Here is a 19,878-nt window from a genome sequence, read left to right on the forward strand (position 1 = left end):
TTCAGGTTGAATTAGTGTCGGTGTCAGCCAGCAGAAATGCAAACCCAAAGCTGGGTAAACTGGAAATCCATATGTAGTAGAACGAAATCTAACCCTTATCTCTTACCCTGTATAGAACTCAAAGTGAATCAAAGACCTAGGCATTAGATCAAGAAACCCTGCATCTGCTAGAAGAAAATGTAGGCCCAATATTCCCAACATGTTGGCAGAGGAACCAACTTCCTTAACAAGATTTCAAAGAAACAAGAAGTAAAATCAAAAGTTAATAAATGGGATGGCATAGATTAAAAATCTTCTTCACTTCAAAGGAAACAATCAAGAGTGTGAATAGAGAGCCTACAGAATGGGAGAAAATCTTTCCCACCTGATCCTCAGGGCATTAATCTCCAGGATATACAAAGAACTCAAAAACTTAACACCAAAAAAATCCCCAAATCCCCTAATCAATAAATGGGCAAAGGAACAAAACAGATATTTCTCAAAAGAAGAAATATGAATGGTCAACAAATATATGAAAAAATGTTCAAAATCTCTAGCAATTAGAGAAATGTAAATTAAAACTACCCTGAGATTTCATCTCCATTCAGAATGGCCATTATCAAAAATACAAGTAATGATAAACATTGGCAAGGATATGGGGAAAAGAGTACTGTTTTAGTCTGATTTTCAGTACTGTGACTAAAGACCAGACAAGAACTATTTTAGAGGAGGAAAACTTTATTTAGGGCTCACAGTTTCAGAGGTCTCAGTCCATAGACAGTTGGCTCAAGTTGAGGCAGAACATCATGGCAGAAGAATATGGTGGAGGGAAGCAGATCACATGATGATCATGAAACAAAGACTCCACTCACCAGATACCAAATATGTACTCCAAAGGCTTGTCCCCAATGACCCACCTTCTCCAGCTCCCACCCTGCCCGCCTTTACTTACCATTCAGTTAACCCCAGCAGGATTCATTGACTGATTGGGTCAAGGTTCTTATAACCTAAACATTTCTTCTCTAAACCTTCTTGCATTGCCTCATACTTGAGCTTTTGGTGGACACATCACATCCAAACCATGGCAGATACACTTATACATTGTTGTTGGGACTACAAATTGGTACAACCACTCTGGAAAACAATAAGGCGATTTCTGAAAGAACTAAGAATGGAACCACTTTATGACCCAGCTATCCCACTCCTCCCTATAGATTCAAAGGATTTTAAATCAGCATACTATAGCAACCCAGCCACATCAATGTTTATGGCAGCACAATTAACAGTAACCAAGCTATAGAACCAACCTGGGTGCCCTTCAGTAGAAGAAAGGATAAAGGAAATGTATGTATGTATATGGAATACAATGGAATATTACTTGTATATAAAGAATGATAAAGAATGACTCTATGGCATTTTCTGGTAAATTGATGGAACAGGAGACTATCATGCTAAATGAAATAAGCCAGTCCATAAAAGTCAAAGGTCAAATGTTTTTTTCTGATTGTGGAAACTAATTGAAAAGAAGGGATGTTGGACTTAAAAAAAAAAAATAGAAGAATTATCAGTGGAGTAGACAAAGGAGAATGAAGGAAAGGGAGGAGGGATGGGATAGGGAAAGATAGTAGAATGAATCTGACCTAACTTTTCTATGTACATGTATGACTACACCACAGTGAATCTCAACATCATATATATCCAAAGACACTAAAAAAACCCTATAAGTAAATGGTAGAAAGCTCAGTAAAGTAAAGGGAAGGCAAGAGGGGAAGGAAAGGGGAAGTACTGGGGACTGAATTAGAACAAATTGCATTCCATGCTTTTATAATTATGTCAAAATGAATCCTATTGTTATGCATAACTAAAAAGAACCAATAAAAATAAAAAAGAATACAAGATTAAATTAAAATGTAAAAATAAAAAAAGAAATGCAGTCTCAAGTTGAGGATACTTAAGACTGAAATTTTGAATGTAGATAACTTTATATATAAATTATTGCCTGGAGGAATTACAATGAATGTCATAAGACTTGTGGAAGTAGGGGAAAATTATCTAGCATGTTACAGAGAGAAGACCGACTGGTCCTTGTTAGGAGGCAGGAGGGAGCAAGCATTGCGAATAAGAGGCCACATTATGGGGTTCTCTCCCAACTTGTGGTGGTTGGCCATCCCTTGTGCCCTGCATTTAGGCCTCTTTATTTATAACACCTGATACTTAACATTTTAGAAAGTTAAGATCTTTGTTCATCACAATGTCCCTGTGACAGGGTGGATGTCAGAGGAGGGATTTAAAAACAGGATAAGGAGAGGTACCTAGACCAAGAGCCACCAGGAGACATGGTCCAGGGAGCGGGCAGGGGCTGGAGCTGATGGTGCTGATGGAAGCCCGCTGCTGGGATGTATCCCTAAAGGCCAGAGCATTCCTGAACTCTGAAGCTTCATAGGGAACTGCTGTTAACTATGATTTCACCATCCTGGCCCTAAGAGTGGTTAACTCTAAGAAAATGTTCTTCCTCTTCCCTTCCTTTTTTCTCATTGCCAAATTGCACCTTAAGAATATGGTGGGCTTAGCCTGACATTGATTTTTACCTGGACTGGGATAGGGAGGTCACAGTATCAGGGGAGATATGTGTAGTGTAGATAGAATCCCCACTCAATGATTCTGGTTCCTTATCCTAGAGAATTGATGCTTTAGAAGAATTAAAGGATTCAGGCAGAAGAATATGTTAATTCTGAAAGGTACTCAGTATACAGTCACAGTCCTTACGGGACATAAAGGTTTTAGCTAAGAAGTCGGTATATCGTAGGCATAAGAGGCTTGAGGTTGTCAATGATGTGATTAGTAACAATATATTTTCCATTATTCAGCTTTACCTCTGACACTAGTACATAGAGAACTTTCCCCTTCCCCAGAGTGATCTCAGTCTGCATCAGGCTGACCTTAAAGTAACAGATCACCCAGATTTCTCAAGGACTTGAAAACTAGTTAGAAAATTGAAGAGCACATTCCTGCACTGGGACTTTGGCTCTGCTGTCTCCTTCCACCTGGAAAATTCAGCTGCCCCCACTGTCTTGCCTCCTTTATGCCTTTACTCAGATCTTATTTTCTCAGAATCCTGAATACTCCTCTCCCTTTCCCATAGCTGTTACTCCTGACCGCTTTGTCTTCCTTTCCTTTTCCCCCTTTAAAAAACAAAAATAGTAATTCATGTATTTGGGGTTTTTTATTTGTTTTTTTAAATTTCTTTCACAAAATACTGCAAGCTCTCTATGTGGATAGGGGTCTTTTTTTACCCCTGGATGCATTTCCTGGTGCCTGGAGCAGTACCTGGTGCAGGATAGATAATTTTAAAATATTTGTTAGATGAGCGAATGCTTTCCTATATAAAATTCAGTAATGAAGAATAGACACAGTATATGTTAGTCACTTGGTAAGAATCCGAGATAAGTAGTAAATATTTTTTATAAAAATTAATTTTTTCCCCTCTGTTAACCCTAACCTGTGAGGATGTCTTCTAAATTGGCACATAGATTTAAAGTGTGGATCCAGAACTGGAAGATATTTTAATAACCAAGTCTCTGAGGGGTTTTGTGGGGCAAGTTACTAAACCAGTTCGTGCCTTAGTTTTCTCTGTCAAAAATAAATAAATAAATAAATAAAAACTAACAAAGGTATGATGTGGATTCAAGAAATGTATTTAAACCCTTAGAATATGCCCTGGAATGCAGCAAGAACTCAATAAGTTAAATTTATAGATGGCTCATTTACTTAAAAAATAATTACGAAATCTATGTTGCAGTTATGTACTTATTTTGCAAAAAAATAAAAATAAAAACTAAATTAGATAGCCTAGCTAGTTTTCAGAAGGAAAAGAAAGCCACAGGTAAGTGCCCCAACTGTCTTGCCTCCTTTATGCCTTTACTCAGATCTTATTTTCTCAGAATCCTGAACACTCCTCTCCCTTTCCCATAGCTGGTACTCCTGACCCCTTTGTCTTCCTTTCCTTTGGCATTTGGGCATTTTCCACATGTATGCGTGGGGGTGTTTTTTGTTTTTTTGTTTTTTTTTTGTGGTTGTTTTTTTGGTTTTTGTTTTTGGGGTTTTGGGGTTTTTTTGGTATTGGGGGATTGAACTCAGGGGCAATCAACCACTGAGCCATACCCCGGCCTTTTTTTATATTTTATATAGAGACAGTGTCTCACTGAATTGCTTAGTGCCTTTTTGTTGCTGAGGCTGACTTTGAACTTGAGATCCCCCTACCTCAGCCTCTGAGCCTCTGGGATTACAGTTGTGCACCTCCATACCCTAGCTCACATGCTCATTTTTATTACAGTGATAACACTTGTACAATGATACAAATATTGTAGAATCTCATTTTTTATGTTGTAACATTAGTTTTAAAACAGAGTTTGGGAAAGTTGGAGAATTTCCCATGAGTCTTTGTTTCTGGTTTCTTATAGATCCCCATATTAAGGTTTCTGGAAAGAAAGAAGATGTTAAAGAAGCCAAGGAAATGATCATGTCTGTCTTAGACACAAAAGTAAGTGAATATTAAGGACACTCAGATGTCAGAATCTTGTCTCTGCAAGGGCTGCTTCATGCCATTATGAAAGAATCATGTGGAGAAGAAAACCAGGAGAAAGGAATGGTGGGTTTTAAAATAAACATGTGTGATTCTACAAAGGATATAAAGTTCTGTTTAATATTTGAGTAGGTTCACTCATGCTGGGCAATTGAATGACATTTATAAATACCCGTAACATATATATTTACTTTGTGTATATGGATAAGTGTATATATGTGCATGTATTTATACCATCTTTAGAAATAGGCATTGTTGCTGCTTAATATAGTATATGATAAACTTTGTAGGTAGCTAGGAGTGGTGGTCCACACCTGTAATCACAATGACTTGGGAGGCTGAGGCAGGAGGATCAAAAGTTCAAGGCCAGCCTTGTAACTTATATCCTATCTCAAAATAAAAAATAAAAAGGTCTGGGATGTAACTCAGTCGTAAAGCACCCATGGGTTCATTCTCCATTCATTCCCCTGTAAAGAAAAAAAAAAATATTGTAGGAATTAGCATCTTGGCCTTCACCATCCCACTAGGAAATCACAATGAATGAATCTTCTCTTTGTAGCTGTGTTTAGCATGATGGCATGAAATTTGATGCCTGCCCTTGTGCATTTGGGTTTCTCTCTCCCACTGCAAGATACATAAAGAGAAATAGCAAGAATATTTAAATATGTGAACATTTGTACTAATTTATGAGAATTTACTTTCTTTTAACATATTTAAAGCACATTACATATCAGGCACTTCACTAAGCACTTTATACATTTTACAAAGATTAGTTTCAGTTTCATAACTAACTTAGCACAGAGATAGTAAGTAGTTTGCTCAAAATCCCCAAACTGTTAAGAGAGAAGGTGGGATTTATATCCAGGCTGTCTGATTGTTCACCACAATGAAATTGCTACTTGGATTTCATTGGCATGGTCTCTAACCTGTTTTCCTTCTTTCTTTTGTTCTTTCAGTTTTTTAAAAATTATTTTTAAGAATTATTATCTTATAATACTAAATATTTTAGAACATTCTCCAATAAAGAGGAATATTTTATTGTGTTTCAAAAGTTGCAAGAATTAAGTTTAAAACAAAATAACTAATGGATATTTAAAAATATCCATTATTAAATCCATTATGATTTAAAAATAACAATATCGTCTTGTTAGACCACTTGTTAAGGACTGTTCAGTATTAATTTTGTAAATGCAAAGAGGTTTCATATTGGTCTTTATAGTTTTACAACATTCATCTACACAAATTAAGTATATGAATTTCAGTATGACCACTGTGTATTTATTCTTTATGTCCTGGAATTTTACATTTTGCTTTAATATAATTAATCTTAGTATTCATTTACTTAAGCCGTTTTGCTGTCAGCGGTCTATGCTTTATGATTTCTTCCTCACCATTCTTCTCACTAGCAAGAGTAATATATTTTATAAAGTTCAGCATACAGCAACATAGAAGTTGTGAAAATAACACTTGTAAATACTTTATTATTCACAGTTTATTTCTATTTTTCTATTCTCTTGATTCCACATTCCTCTAACGTGCATATCTTTCATCTTGTAATTATGTTTTCATCTATTTTTAGTTATTTGAATTAAATCTTTCATGAATAATATCTTTGAAGAACAAACTAGTAATTTATCTATAATTGTAGCTGACTTTATGTCTATTTTTCAAAAAAATGATCTTGGTAAAGAATATTGATCTATTCTGACAAATTTTTCTAAAAATGAGAATTTTTTAATTAGCCAAAGAGAAATTGATGGATTAAGCATTTTAGATTAAGATTATCTTATTAAGAAATCTGTAAGATTTTCTACGGGGTCATTTTTGTTAATACCAAAAAGCATTAAGACAAAGTGTTTAGGGAGTTGTTCCTTCCTTTTTCATGCACCAAGGAATAACACATTATTTCCATGTAGAGCAATCGGGTCACATTGAAGATGGATGTTTCGCATACAGAACACTCCCATGTGATTGGCAAAGGTGGCAACAATATTAAAAAAGTGATGGAAGAAACAGGATGTCACATCCACTTTCCAGATTCCAACAGGAATAATCAAGCAGAGAAAAGCAACCAGGTGATTATCTTTCCACATGAACTTTTATGGAATGAATTATAACCTTCATTTTCAGTATGCATATACCTTTTGAGAGATGAGAGTCAAAGATGTAACCATGTAGATGATACACAATACAGATTGTAAAAACCCCTGCAAGGAGATTGAAGGTGATGTCTTTTTGAGGATGAATCATAGGTGGATCCTAAACTCTTGATCTCTAAGTGGCTGTAGATCAGGGAAGATTTGATGGTCATAAAATAGAGTCCCTAAGAAAAGGCTGAGAAAGCCTGTCATTCAGGAAAAGGTGTAGAAGTTTACCTAGTCCAGGAACTATGCATTCTCTGTAGAACCCAGAAGTGGTCCTCCGGGACACTTACATCACCTTCTGAGAGACAGTGCATGAGTGCTTCTGAACATTGATTGAATTATGTTTCTGTCAAGTTCATATAATTCTTCTGTTTGGAACTCACCTGTCTACAGGTAAGCATTTTCAATACCTGAAGAACAGGTAGTGTTCATTGTGTTATTTGGAAGAGCATTATCTTTTCTAAGCTAATTACAAAACCAGAAATGGTTATCCACAAAGGCACTAATGTTGACAATGAATGTATGCATAAGGTACTAGATAGAAAGCCATGATAAAAGGCAAGCATATCATTCAGATTATCTAACAGCTGCTGTGGCATGGCCTTCAGCCATTAGAACAATGTTCTGGAGCTCCTGTACTCCCAGCCCAGTGTGAGACTAGGGCTTTAGGTGATGGATCAGGGGAAGGTTCAGGGATCCCAGGGAAAAGCTGGAAGAGGTGTGTTGGACCAGTGATTATTTACCAGCTGGTATGGGAGAAGTTTACATTTTGAGAAACTGGTGTAGCCATATCATTGCATATTGTTAGGTGTCTGGTATGCAAAGAGTTTAACAAGAGGGAGAAAAATGCCATGAGCAAGAAAAATTATAAAGATGGCCCCATAGGGGCTGTGGAGCGTTAGGTAGGTACAAGGGATGATATAGATTAGATGACATACATCATCTGAGGTATCATTAAAATGCAAATTCTGTTAAGCAGGTGTGGGATGGGACCTAAAATCTGTTATTTTTAATGAGCTCCCAACTAATGCTAATGCTGTTTGTTCCTGGATCACATTTTGAGTAACAAGAATGTAGATAACTAGAAAATCAGATATGAGTTTGATTAAAATACATTAAACTGTATTTTCTTTTGCAGGTATCTATAGCAGGACAACCAGCAGGAGTAGAATCTGCCCGAGTTAGAATTAGGGTAACTATATATTACTCTTTAATATTATAAATCCATGTCAGCAACATTTGCATTGTAAGGCATTAAAATATCATACATTACCATTTTATAACCAAATCATATTTTTAGTAAGTAGGAAATAGTGGCAAAAGTTGTTTTCATGTGCTTTATGGCATCCACTACTTTAATTTTTACTGTAGGTGTTTTATTATCAGTATTTTTAAAAAATGAAGTTCTGTGTTACTCATAAACTTTTCTATTGATGATCTTTCTCAGAGATGTTCTGAATTCATCTGACTCAGTTTCCCTGATGGTTTTAAATGATACTATAGAGGCTTGAGGAAAAATACTACAGTTAGTGTGAGTCATAAGCTCTCAGGTTTCACAAAGTTTCCTTCCCTTTAAAATATTTTATATAGTCAACCTAAGCTTATGTCTACCATAAAAACTATTTATGTTTTAAAATCCACCTTCAGAAAAGAGCAAATGACTCACACCCATCTCTGAATGTGTAACGCTTTAACTGTATGCTTTGGGTTCTCATAATTTTGTTTTAGGAGCTGCTTCCTTTGGTGCTGATGTTTGAGTTACCAATTGCTGGAATTCTTCAACCAGTTCCTGATCCTAATTCCCCCTCTATTCAGCACATATCACAAACGTACAACATATCAGTATCATTTAAACAGCGTTCCCGAATGTATGGTGCTACTGTCATAGTACGAGGGTCTCAGAATAACACAAGTGCTGTGAAGGTAAATGACTTAGATTATTCCCAGTACTATAAAATTGCAAATCATGCAAATTTTATTTTTAAAGGATATTAGACTAATTTGTTTTCCAGAATTTTTCTTTGTGTTACATTTGGATTTACAGAATGTGCTATATTTTCCCATAACTGTTAAAAGTACAGTAGGCTATTTCCCTATATATGGGCAGCTATATTTTATAGGATAATTTCCCTCCCATCCTTCTACCAGGAAGGAACTGCCATGCTGTTAGAACATCTTGCTGGGAGCTTAGCATCAGCTATTCCTGTGAGCACGCAATTAGACATTGCAGCCCAACATCATCTCTTTATGATGGGTCGAAATGGGAGCAACATCAAACATATCATGCAGCGAACGGGTGCTCAAATTCACTTTCCTGATCCCAGTAATCCACAGAAGAAATCCACCGTCTACCTCCAGGGCACCATTGAGTCTGTCTGTCTTGCAAGGCAATATCTCATGGTAAGGTTACTGAAATTAGTGTTGTGATTTTTTTTTTTTTTAATTTCTTGGAATACAGTGTTTGTTGTTGTATTCACTATACTAATTTGATGTTTAAGAAAGCATTTTGGAAGGCTGGTCAAATAGAATAGTTTCTTCGTAAAAGGAATTAAAGAATAAAGTTCATGGTGCTTCAGTAAGCTTAATTTCATTGTATAGGTGATTTTCTTGCAGTGTTGTTTTTAACTTAGACTAAACACAGTAGAGACTGCAGTGAAATAATTGACTGTCTTATGGCATGGGTGGTAGGTGATTATTTCAAGACACATAGTTCTACTATACCATTTCACTTGACAGAAATTTCTTCTGTTTAAGCGGAAAAATTAAAATGCTATTTAAGTTTCATCCTCAAAGAGATCATGTTTAGAAACTTGAAACCTGTGTACATTTCACAAATTACTGATATTATTAAATATAACTTGTCATGAATTTTAGTGTTACTTATTGAAGAAAAAGAACAAAGCTATATGCTATACAGTACTGCTTCTGATTTGTAATTTAGTGTTTCCCTTCTTCTATAGATTAATGTATAGTAACAAAATGGATGGACATAATATTCTTGTTAAAATATTGTTTTCTCTTGTTCATTGCTCACCCTTTAGTGATATTTGAATCAGTAAGCATCAGGTGTGACCTTTGGTGCCATTAACTTGCAGAATTCATTTTTGAGAAACTTTCAGAAAATCCAGATTTGTATTGTTGACTCCATTCCTCTGACAGATGAAAACTTGTTATATAATCGCTAAGGATTGCAATATACTTTTGAGAAAAAAATTTTTTTTGTAAATATTCTCTTTCTTTTTGGACAAGTTTGTTTTATCAGGTAATTTTTAATATACTACTCATCAGGTATATTCATATTCATATCCAAGAATTGTTATCATTATTCTTCAAATTTTCTTCTTTCCAAGTTCTCTAGATGTTATTTTTTAGTTCAGTGAACCTTTTCAAGCATTCTGCGTGGTTATGATTTCACATTCATACTTCAGTCACACCTGTTATTGCACAATGTTGAAAGAAGGGAGAGAAAAATTAAAAGGTTTTACCTGTATTTTAGTTACCTTTTTATATAGTACTATCCTGAAAAATATTTTTATCTACAAATGTAACAGTACATAGGATTTTATTTTAATCCTATTTTCTTTATTTGTTCTAATTAGTTATACATGACAGTAGAATGCCTTTTGACACATCATATATAAATGGAGTATAACTTCTCATTTTTCTGGTTGGACATGATGTGGAATTACACTGGCCGTGTAGCCATATATGCATATAGGGTAACAATGTCAGATTCATTCTATTATTCTTCCTACCCCCATAGCCCCTCCATTCACTCCTCTCTGCCTAATCCAGAGTACCTCTGTTCTTCCCTAGCCCACCCCTCTTATTGTGAATTAGCATCCACATATCAGAGAAAACATTTGACCTTTATTTTTTTGAGAGTATCTTATTTCTCTTAGCATGATATTCTTGAGCTCCATCCATTTACCTGCAAATGTCATAATTTCATTCTTTAAAACTGAGTAATTTTCCATTGTGTCTACGTACCACATTTTCTTTATCCATTCATCTGTTGAAAGGCATCTAGGTTGGTTCCATATTTGGCTATTGGGAATTGAGCTGCTATAAAAATTGATGTGGCTGCGTCAATGTATTATGCTGATTTTTAAATCCTCTGGGTATAAACCAAGGAGTGGGATAGATGGGTCAACTGGTGGTTCCATTTCAAGTTTTCTGAGGAATCTCCATACTGCTTTTCTTAAGGGTTGCACCAGCAATGTAAGAGTGTACCTTTTCCCCCACATCCTTGCCAAATTTATTGTTGCTTATATTCTTGATAATTGCCATTCTGACTGGAGTGAGTTGAGATTTAAGAGTAGTTTTGATTTGCTTTTCTCTAGAGATGTTGAACGTTTTTACATATATTTGTTGATGGATTGTTTTTCTCCTGTGAAGTGTCTGTTCAGTTCCTTAGCCCATTTGTGATTGGTTTATTTGTCTTTTTGATGTTGAGTTTTTTGAGTTCTTTATATATCCTGGAGCTTAAGGCTCTATCTGAGGTGCAAAGGTAAAGATTTTCTTTAATGCTCTATGTTTAACATTAGCTTCTCCTGGTATATGTGTACCAAATCTAATAACCAGCAAGCTAGCACTGAGTGGTAACCCGCGCATCAGAAAACAGGTTACAATGTTCCTATACTCCTCAGAGATTAGAGGCCAGGAATAATGCATCAGAGGCAAAAAAGCCCAAACAAAACTGCAGTGCTAAATTGGGAACTGTTGAAGGAGGAACAGCAGTTACAGTTCACTCCAGGAAGGAGACAGGGCCTGAGCTGCCACAGAAAGCAAGTAGAACTTGGGTGATAAAAAAGCCCCTGAAGAGTTAAGATACCACAAGAAAGGATCAACTGAAGGGATAAGGATAAGCTAGCCTGGCCTGGAGGAAGGGGCAGACTTTCAGGCAGATGCATCTGTGGTGGGACAGGCAAGGCCAGGCTCAAAACATGGAGCTCTTTAAATGCCAGTGCTTGTTTAGCTTTCATTCAGGGCGCAGTAAAAGTCACCACTTTTGTGTTGCGCCAAGACACAAGATTAGTACCCTTGATGTGGTTGAGAATCTCATTTCTACCACCCCTAGCAAAACTGAAGTCAGAGAATGAAGGAATTTTCCAAAGTGGAGAGTGGGTTAAAAAAAAAAAAAAATTAGGGCCAAAACCAGAAACTCAAGATACACAATTTTGTTATCTAAAAAATAATTTCCTCCCCCTCAACATTATTCCCCTACCAGCCCTCCAAACTATGTGAAAATGTATAATTTAACTTTAATACTCTGGTTTATTCTTTAAATCTATAATATATTGCATTATTTGTAGGCATGTCAAATTTTCAGGTTTTGAAATTATTAACTCCTACACATTCTATTGTGATATTTTCTAGGGTTGTCTTCCTCTTGTGCTGATGTTTGATATGAAGGAAGAAATTGAAGTAGATCCACAGTTCATTGCTCAGTTGATGGAACAGCTTGATGTCTTTATCAGCATTAAACCAAAACCAAAGCAGCCTAGCAAGGTTGGTTCAGTCTGGATCCAGGGAATCATGTATCATATCATTCTGTACAGTTTTATTTTGCATACAAGTATGTATTTACATTTACATGGAACTAATACTCTCATCTGTGTTATACATGTAGTGATAGCAATATTTGATTTGTAATACCATTTTTGATCATCATTTTCTTTATGTATTTGTTGGGTTTTGTAGTAGATTTTTTTAACCATTATTTTTCTATAAATACATGCGAAGGAAAGAGAAAACTTTTTTTTTTCTTGCTATCTGGTAACTTTAAAGCTTTACTTTAAAGAGAATTGATTAGACTCTGTGTGCGTGTGCGTGTGTGTGTGTGTGTACACATATCCAAAGTAATTAAAAAACAAGAGCACTACTATATGCCAGCCACAGTGCCAGCCCTAATAATTTGAAAAACATTTGTCCATTCTTTGTAATAAAGACTTTAACAAGAGTCTTAAACCTTCTTGTAACATTTTCTCTAAGATATTGCAAAAACTCAGCAATTTCAAGTAAGGTAAAAATTTCATGAATAAATGTTACATTAAGTGCTAGTGAGAATGTGAGGAAACAGGAATGTTCCTACAGTGAAAATTAGCAGAGCCATTTGCAGAACAATTTGAGACCACCTGATCACGCTCAGTATACTGATTCCTACTTGCAGCCATTGTACCTCTAGTTACACACACTGAAGACATATTTGCACCACAGGCCAAATACAATGTTGCTGAGTGAAAAAAATAATAAATTGCATGACAGCATGTACTAAATGGTACACAGTTTCTTGTATGTATGTGCATTTATTTTCTAAAGTGCAAGCATCATCTGGAAGGGTCACAACAAATTCACGATGAGATGACTTTGGACTAGGAGCGAAGAAAATGAAATTAGGAAACAGGGAAGGAATGCTATGCTCAATTTCAACAGAGTCAGAGACAAATAAGTTTTATTTATGGTGCTGAGCACACAGATGCTGTATTAACCGTGGTTTTCTATGTTTAAAAAAAATTCTGATAAAAGAATTTTAAAAATGTAACTGTTAAGGTTATGAAGTTCAGAAATAATTTTTAATTCCTGAACTGAATTGAGTTCCTTAATTTATTATAGTAGGTAACACCAAATGGGTGTGCCTTTTGTTTTTTAATTTCTAAACTGGAAACATTATCATATATGTATAATGGTTTGTATGTAATATAAGGTAACTTTGTGTATGTATAAATACTGTAATATTTATTATCCAACCGAAGAAAAATAATCATACCTTTTTCAAAAGAAAGCTTTAAAGAAAAAGCCCTGATTCTAAGTGAACTTGATATAGTGAGTTGAAATTTAGATAACAGGACATTAGTTTTCTGTATTGTGAAGCTACATGCTTGACTGATCTGAGTTAACAAGACTTATTATAGATACCAGGGCTAAAATGTAAAGACTTGAAGAGATATTCAAGGACTCGTGCATATAAAGATGGACAGGCACAAGAATTCCAGGAGTTCAGGAAGAAATGGTCAGGTGTTGGGAAAAATAGATTGCCCCTCAAAAATCGGAAACCTTACAGCATCCCCTGGCCATTTAATTACACCTGCCTGGCCTGACTCCAACTATTGCTTTAACTACTTTCTTAGACACAAATTTTCTTTACTCTCCACTGGAACTTTTCCCCTTAGAGTTCACATTTCCAATTTTCTAGATGAGTCCATTGAGAGAGAAGAAAGATTTGTTATGTAGAATTTTCTTTTACTGTGTGCTCAGTGAGAAGGAATGCTATCTCAAGGTCAGTCAACTATAAATATCAAACATCAGTGGCTGTTGTTATGCAGCCTGTTTGTTCTGACAAGTTTGATTTGGTTTGTAAAGGTAAGATAAAGCTGGCAGAACTTTAATGTAAAGACAAGAGGCTATGGAGAGGGTCTGGAGTTCCAGTCTTCCTGCTGTCCTCTGCAGCTATGCCATGACCTTGACCAAATCTCTTAACTTACTGAATATGAACAATGATCCCACCCCATAAGGTTTTGCTGATAAATGGAATATTTGTGCAGCTTCCATCAGTTCCCCGGAACACAGGACACATGCAATAAATGGTAACTAACATTTTCAGCTTTACCAAAAGTTAAGAAATGAGGGCTTAGGATTTGCAGCTGATTTTAAAGCAGCATTAACAGACCCCAAGTGGAATTAATAACATACTCACTTTTCACCCTCCATTCCCCCGTTCATTATAGATTTCTCGCATGTCACTTTTTCTCCCCATTATGTGTTTTCATAGTCTGTGATTGTGAAAAGTGTTGAGCGAAATGCCTTAAATATGTATGAAGCAAGGAAATGTCTCCTCGGACTTGAAAGCAGTGGGGTTACCGTAGCAACCAGTCCATCCCCAGCATCGTGCCCTGCCGGCCTGGCTTGTCCCAGCCTGGATATCTTAGCTTCAGCAGGCCTCGGACTCACTGGACTAGGTATAAAATTTATTGTTACAGTGCTTCTCAGTCACTGGGGAAATGCTTATCTGATTCCCTTTCTTTCTACCATTTGGGTTTATATTTAAATGCTATTTTTAATTTTTTCTTCTTCCGGCTCTAAGATCAGGTAAAAAGCAACACAACTCAAAGCAATCTGTTTTGTGGTTTTCGCTGTTGTCGTTAGGCTCTTAGGATTTTGGTTACCCAGATTTTTCCTATGTTGGCATAAATAATCAAGATCTGACTTTTACTTTCAGTGACTGTTTGTTCTTCTAAATTAAGAATGCCACTAAGATTGAAGTGAGCAGGCTCACTATAATTTATGGGTTTGTTCTCTCTTGCATTTGCAATATTGCCATCAGTCCCTAGAGATAAAGATTATCCAGTTTGCTTTTGAAAAAGTAATTGCAAATCTGTATGAGAGGTGGGGAGAGCGGAAGGTGAAAACAATCAGAGCTGCACCCCAAGCGATTAGGCCTGCCAAGCCAGACACAAAGGGATCCTAGTCACCAAGGGAAGCAGAGGAACCTATATCTAAAGCAAGCAATAGAAAAGTAAATGAACAATCTCTCTGAGTGCTTTGGTTTATTAAGAAAACAGGGTGAGCCACTTAATAGTCATAGTGATATTTATGGCCTCATCTATGAATTGTAGTCTTACAGGCTGATGTTAGTTGCTCTATAATAGTTATGTTAGGTTCACCACTTCCTTGCACATTTCTCAGTTGCTTTTATGTGAAAATCTAATGCAGTAACCCTAGTAAATCACTCCACCTCTTTCAGTGCTGATCTGAGGCACAAAAAATATTTTCAGCAATCTTTAAAATATTTTTCTAATATTTGTTTTTGCTTTTAAAAATATAATATGGTAATAATATGATTATGAATCCAATGAGCCATTCCTAGACACCATTAAATTAAAGAGGGTTTTTTTCCCTTTGTCTCTCATCTACCAAAGTTATTCCTTCCACAGGGACCTGAACAGTCATAATAACATAGCAATGCCTATGAACCAGGAAATACCAGTCAGGTAACTTAGCAGGAACCAGATTTATCTTGCACTAGTGAGAAAGTGAGCAAAGATCAGAGTTACTGAATTTTAAAAGTGTATTCATGGCTATACCCATCCTGTAAGACCTCTGCTTTATATGCATTCCTAGAAACATGCAAATGCATATTTTATTTTAGAACATATTTCAAATAACAGAAGCAAAACCTCATTAAGTTAATCAAGCATCAAATTCTTAAACCAAAAACCAAAAATTTTTTTCTATAAGGAAAGGTTTTATCATTGGGATGAAACTGAAAGAAGTCATGGTCATGTATATGTTCTGAGGTTCATATAGGAACTGTTCCAGACAGCTCTGCCTATCTACAAAGGGCCCAAATGGACCCATTATACCACAGGAAAACTTTCCCCAGTTACTACTAAATGTAAGTGCTTTGAAAAGCATTTGTTTGAAAGCAGATGACAAGTGAGTTATGCAGAGAAATAAAAATGAATCCCCACTTGTTCATCCTCACTAGCCAACAAGAATGCAAAGCCCCTGGTGGTGCTTAGTGACCCTGACTGCTATCCTGGTTTGGGCACATCTGTCTTCCCTTTTCTGACAGCATCTATTTGTGGGTTACCTGGTTTCTGTGCTGGAGCTGTATAAGGAAATATTTCATGTAGATATTTGAAAGAAAATCTGTCATCCCTATTTCATATTTAGAAAATAGAGATTGTATTGATGTGCCTTCCAGATGGCAACATGCGTGCCATGTCTATTTGGAAAATCTTGAATTCATGTGTATTAACTTTACATTCATTTATTGCAGGTCTTTTGGGGCCAACCACCTTATCACTAAACACTTCAACAAACCCAAACTCACTCCTGAATGCTCTTAATAGCTCAGTCAGTCCTTTGCAAAGTCCAAGTTCTGGCACCCCTAGCCCCACATTATGGGCACCCCCACTTGCTAATACTTCAAGTGCCACAGGTCAGTATCATGCAAGTGTAATCAAAGGCATGTGTTCTTAGGTATTATCCAGTTTTTGAAATAAAATTTACAAATGATTCAGTTTCTTTAGGGAAAATCTATGGTTCAGACCTCCAACAAAACAGAACTTCCCTGATGTGTAAATTAGTTAAAATGAAACACAACAAAGAATGAGTTTTTCACAAGTAAAATGTAATCTTCAAATGGGATAAGCAGAGTAGGGAGAAGGGCTTGATGTGCAGGAAGCAGTGGCCAAGGAAGGCTGTCAGCCTGGCAATTGGAAAACAGGCTTTATGCTCCCTTATTCATTTCCTCATCTGTATAGAGAATGACTTAGAATAAACATTCTCAAAGGTGGTACTTCACTTTAACATTCTTGTATGTTTTTATAGTAATGTTAAATCTATAAATTGAATTATTTTCTAAATTTTCAGCAAAAAACATTTAGTTATTATTACTAAAAACAGCACTAGTTTGTGAGTTTTTTCTTGTCTAACATCTCTTTATGAAATGTTACCATAGGTTTCTCTGCCATACCACATCTTATGATCCCATCTACTGCACAAGCCACGTTAACCAATATTTTATTGTCTGGAGTGCCCACCTATGGGCACACAGCTCCGTCACCCCCTCCTGGCTTGACTCCTGTTGATGTTCATATCAACAGTATGCAGACAGAAGGCAAAAAAATCACCTCTTCTTTAAATGGACATGCACAGGTAATGCCCTCCTGTTGTGATGATGGGGTCATCCGTGCTGTTTTAAGACATAAGCTGCTTTAATCTTTACCTGAAATGACTCTTAAATTGTAAATTTATGACCTTATCTCTATGTTATTTTCTATTATTTCAGTCTCCAAATATAAAATATGGTGCAATATCAACTTCATCACTTGGAGAAAAAGTGCTGAGTGGGAATCATGTTGATCCATCCATCCAGACAACTGGCTCTGAGCAGGCTTCTCCCAAATCAAACCCTGCAGAAGGTCAGGAACTGTAACTTTTCTCCTGAATAACAGTATGGTTTGTTAACTCTGATAAAGGGGATCATGGAGAGTCTGTGCAGTGATTTGGAGTTGGTTTTGCTAACCAACCATGACTCATCCTACCTTAGCTATGTGCAGAGGGAATATCTTGAATGAACTGCCAATGAGTATAGGGAAAAGTTTACTGAAAACCACTTTCCACAGAAATATCACTTTCCCCTTACATTGGACCTTTCTACGTTAAGTGATTTTACTTATGTAACAAAAAGAGTCAACATACTAAGTATTTTTATATAAATATATCTTCCTTAAGTTGGAGTGTCTTCTTTTTGTGAAGCCTGAATTTGTTGGGGCATCCTCTTTGCAGCTAAGAACTTTTATGCCTTTATCAGGGTAATAATCTCTGTAGAATTGGGTTCTGATTTTTTCTCATTACAGATAATAGTGAACTGTAATGTAATTTTGTTTAGATTTTTCACTCTGTTCTTCTCCCCTGCAGGTTGCAATGATGCTTTTGTTGAAGTAGGCATGCCTCGAAGTCCTTCCCATTCTGGGAACGCTGGTGACTTAAAACAGATGATGGGTCACTCCAAGGTTTCCTGTGCCAAAAGGCAGACTGTAGAGTTATTGCAAGGCACGAAAAACTCACACTTACAGTATGTATTTTAATCTTAAAATCCTTGATTCTGTGAAAGATAGTATATAGCAGACTGAACTTGCTTTAAACTTGCTGCTTAGGACTCTGATTCAGGTCAGGTTAGATCTTTTTTCATTTCTCTTCATAATAATCATTTCAGTAGGGTTTTTTTTTTCTTTTTTCTTTTTTTTTTTTTTGCATTGGAGATTTCAACCCTGGGCCTGGTGCCTGCTAGTCAAGTGCTATACCCCTGAGCCATATCACTCCTACTTTTAAGGTGTAATATCTGGTCATTTTTATGCTTGCCTATAGTCTTTATAATCTACTCTTCATTTAGACAGTTGGGTTTATATCTGGCCTCTCAATTACCTATAATTGCTCTGAAACTAACAATCTTTCTGCTTTTTAGTAATCATTTGGGGCGATTTTTTCTCCTTGATTTTTGCTGTTGGAGGTTTTCCCACAGTGAACTCCCTTTCAGTTGGGAGTTCTTTCTGAAACTGTGCCTCCCTTTTTCCAATTTAATTAATGGAAAACTTTTCACTCAATGCTTCACAGTATCATGAATTATGACAAGTCACATTGGGTACAAATGCATGAATTGTATTGACTGGAAAGCTCCCTGACCATGGCAGAGTTGCCAGTGTATCATCCTTGCTCTATTTCCTTTGTCCTTGGTCTGTTTCCTTTTTCCTTGCTGTATTTCTTTTTTTTTTTTTTTTTAAATCTTCTTTCTTTTGTTCTCCTCCAACCCTCCCTATCCAATTGCTTTCTTCTACTGTCTTTTTAGTTCCTTCTGTATTTTCATGCAAAGATTAGCATATATGTTCTTATTTCCATCCTTCCTTACTCATTTTTCTTTATGAACTCTGGCTTCAATTTATCCAACTTGCTCTATTTTTCTTTACATGGTATTAATATCCCAAGTTGTGTTCTTCAGTATGTTTATTGATTGAAGCAATTAGAGCCTATATTTATTCCTTTCATTGTTGACTGTGTTCTGCACTTTCTCCTCATCTCCCATCTAGATTAAGCAGCATCCTCCAGAATGACCTCCCTCTGCTCATCTCATCAGTTTGATCTGTCCTTCATTTTGCGCCAGTAATTTTTTTAAAAAATCTAAATCTTATCACATTGTGACTTAAAGAGCCCCAGTGATCTGCAGTGCCTTGTTTCCTTTCCTTATGTTCTTCCCTCCAAACACTACTATTCTCCTGGCCTTTGGCACTGGTGATCTTGTGATACCCTTAATTCCCAGTTCAAATGTCCTCTGTGAAGCCTCTCTCAGCTTTTGTCAAGCAAAGTACATTGTTCCTCCTTTTCAACTCCAGTCACCCTTTCTAAATTCCTCTAAGTTCCCCTGGCACAACTGAATATTTGAATGAATAAAACTGTGAAGACATGAGCAAATCAGTTCTTTGATTTGATCCCTATTTTATTTGCAGTGGTGCTGTTGGATTTGAACTTGAAGTGCATGTATTCTGCACATATCATGTATTGTATTTCAGGTGTTGCCTGTTATAAGAAGCACTTTCATGCTCTACCTGTACCCCTAAATAGGCTTTGGAAAATATTTCTTATTTATCTGCTACCCTTATTTGTTATCAG

The 19,878-nt window shown here is 36.2% G+C and overlaps 1 protein-coding gene across 3 annotated transcripts in view; it reads left to right on the forward strand.

Moving 5' to 3' along the window:
• The window catches only part of Bicc1 (BicC family RNA binding protein 1), a 270,647-nt gene that overhangs the window by 225,879 nt on the left and 24,890 nt on the right, over positions 1 to 19,878 (forward strand). For all 3 annotated transcript variants that reach the window (XM_047553385.1, XM_047553386.1, XM_047553388.1), the window contains exons 4-14: positions 4,440 to 4,519; positions 6,478 to 6,636; positions 7,844 to 7,897; positions 8,434 to 8,628; positions 8,854 to 9,105; positions 12,085 to 12,216; positions 14,477 to 14,663; positions 16,487 to 16,648; positions 17,171 to 17,367; positions 17,501 to 17,633; positions 18,133 to 18,289. In XM_047553385.1, the coding sequence (XP_047409341.1) occupies positions 4,440 to 4,519; positions 6,478 to 6,636; positions 7,844 to 7,897; positions 8,434 to 8,628; positions 8,854 to 9,105; positions 12,085 to 12,216; positions 14,477 to 14,663; positions 16,487 to 16,648; positions 17,171 to 17,367; positions 17,501 to 17,633; positions 18,133 to 18,289 (1,708 nt within the window). The remainder of the gene's footprint in view (positions 1 to 4,439; positions 4,520 to 6,477; positions 6,637 to 7,843; positions 7,898 to 8,433; positions 8,629 to 8,853; positions 9,106 to 12,084; positions 12,217 to 14,476; positions 14,664 to 16,486; positions 16,649 to 17,170; positions 17,368 to 17,500; positions 17,634 to 18,132; positions 18,290 to 19,878) is intronic.

This window comes from Sciurus carolinensis, chromosome 5 (genome assembly GCF_902686445.1).
Source record: "Sciurus carolinensis chromosome 5, mSciCar1.2, whole genome shotgun sequence".
In the NCBI taxonomy this organism is placed as follows: Eukaryota; Metazoa; Chordata; class Mammalia; order Rodentia; family Sciuridae; genus Sciurus; species Sciurus carolinensis.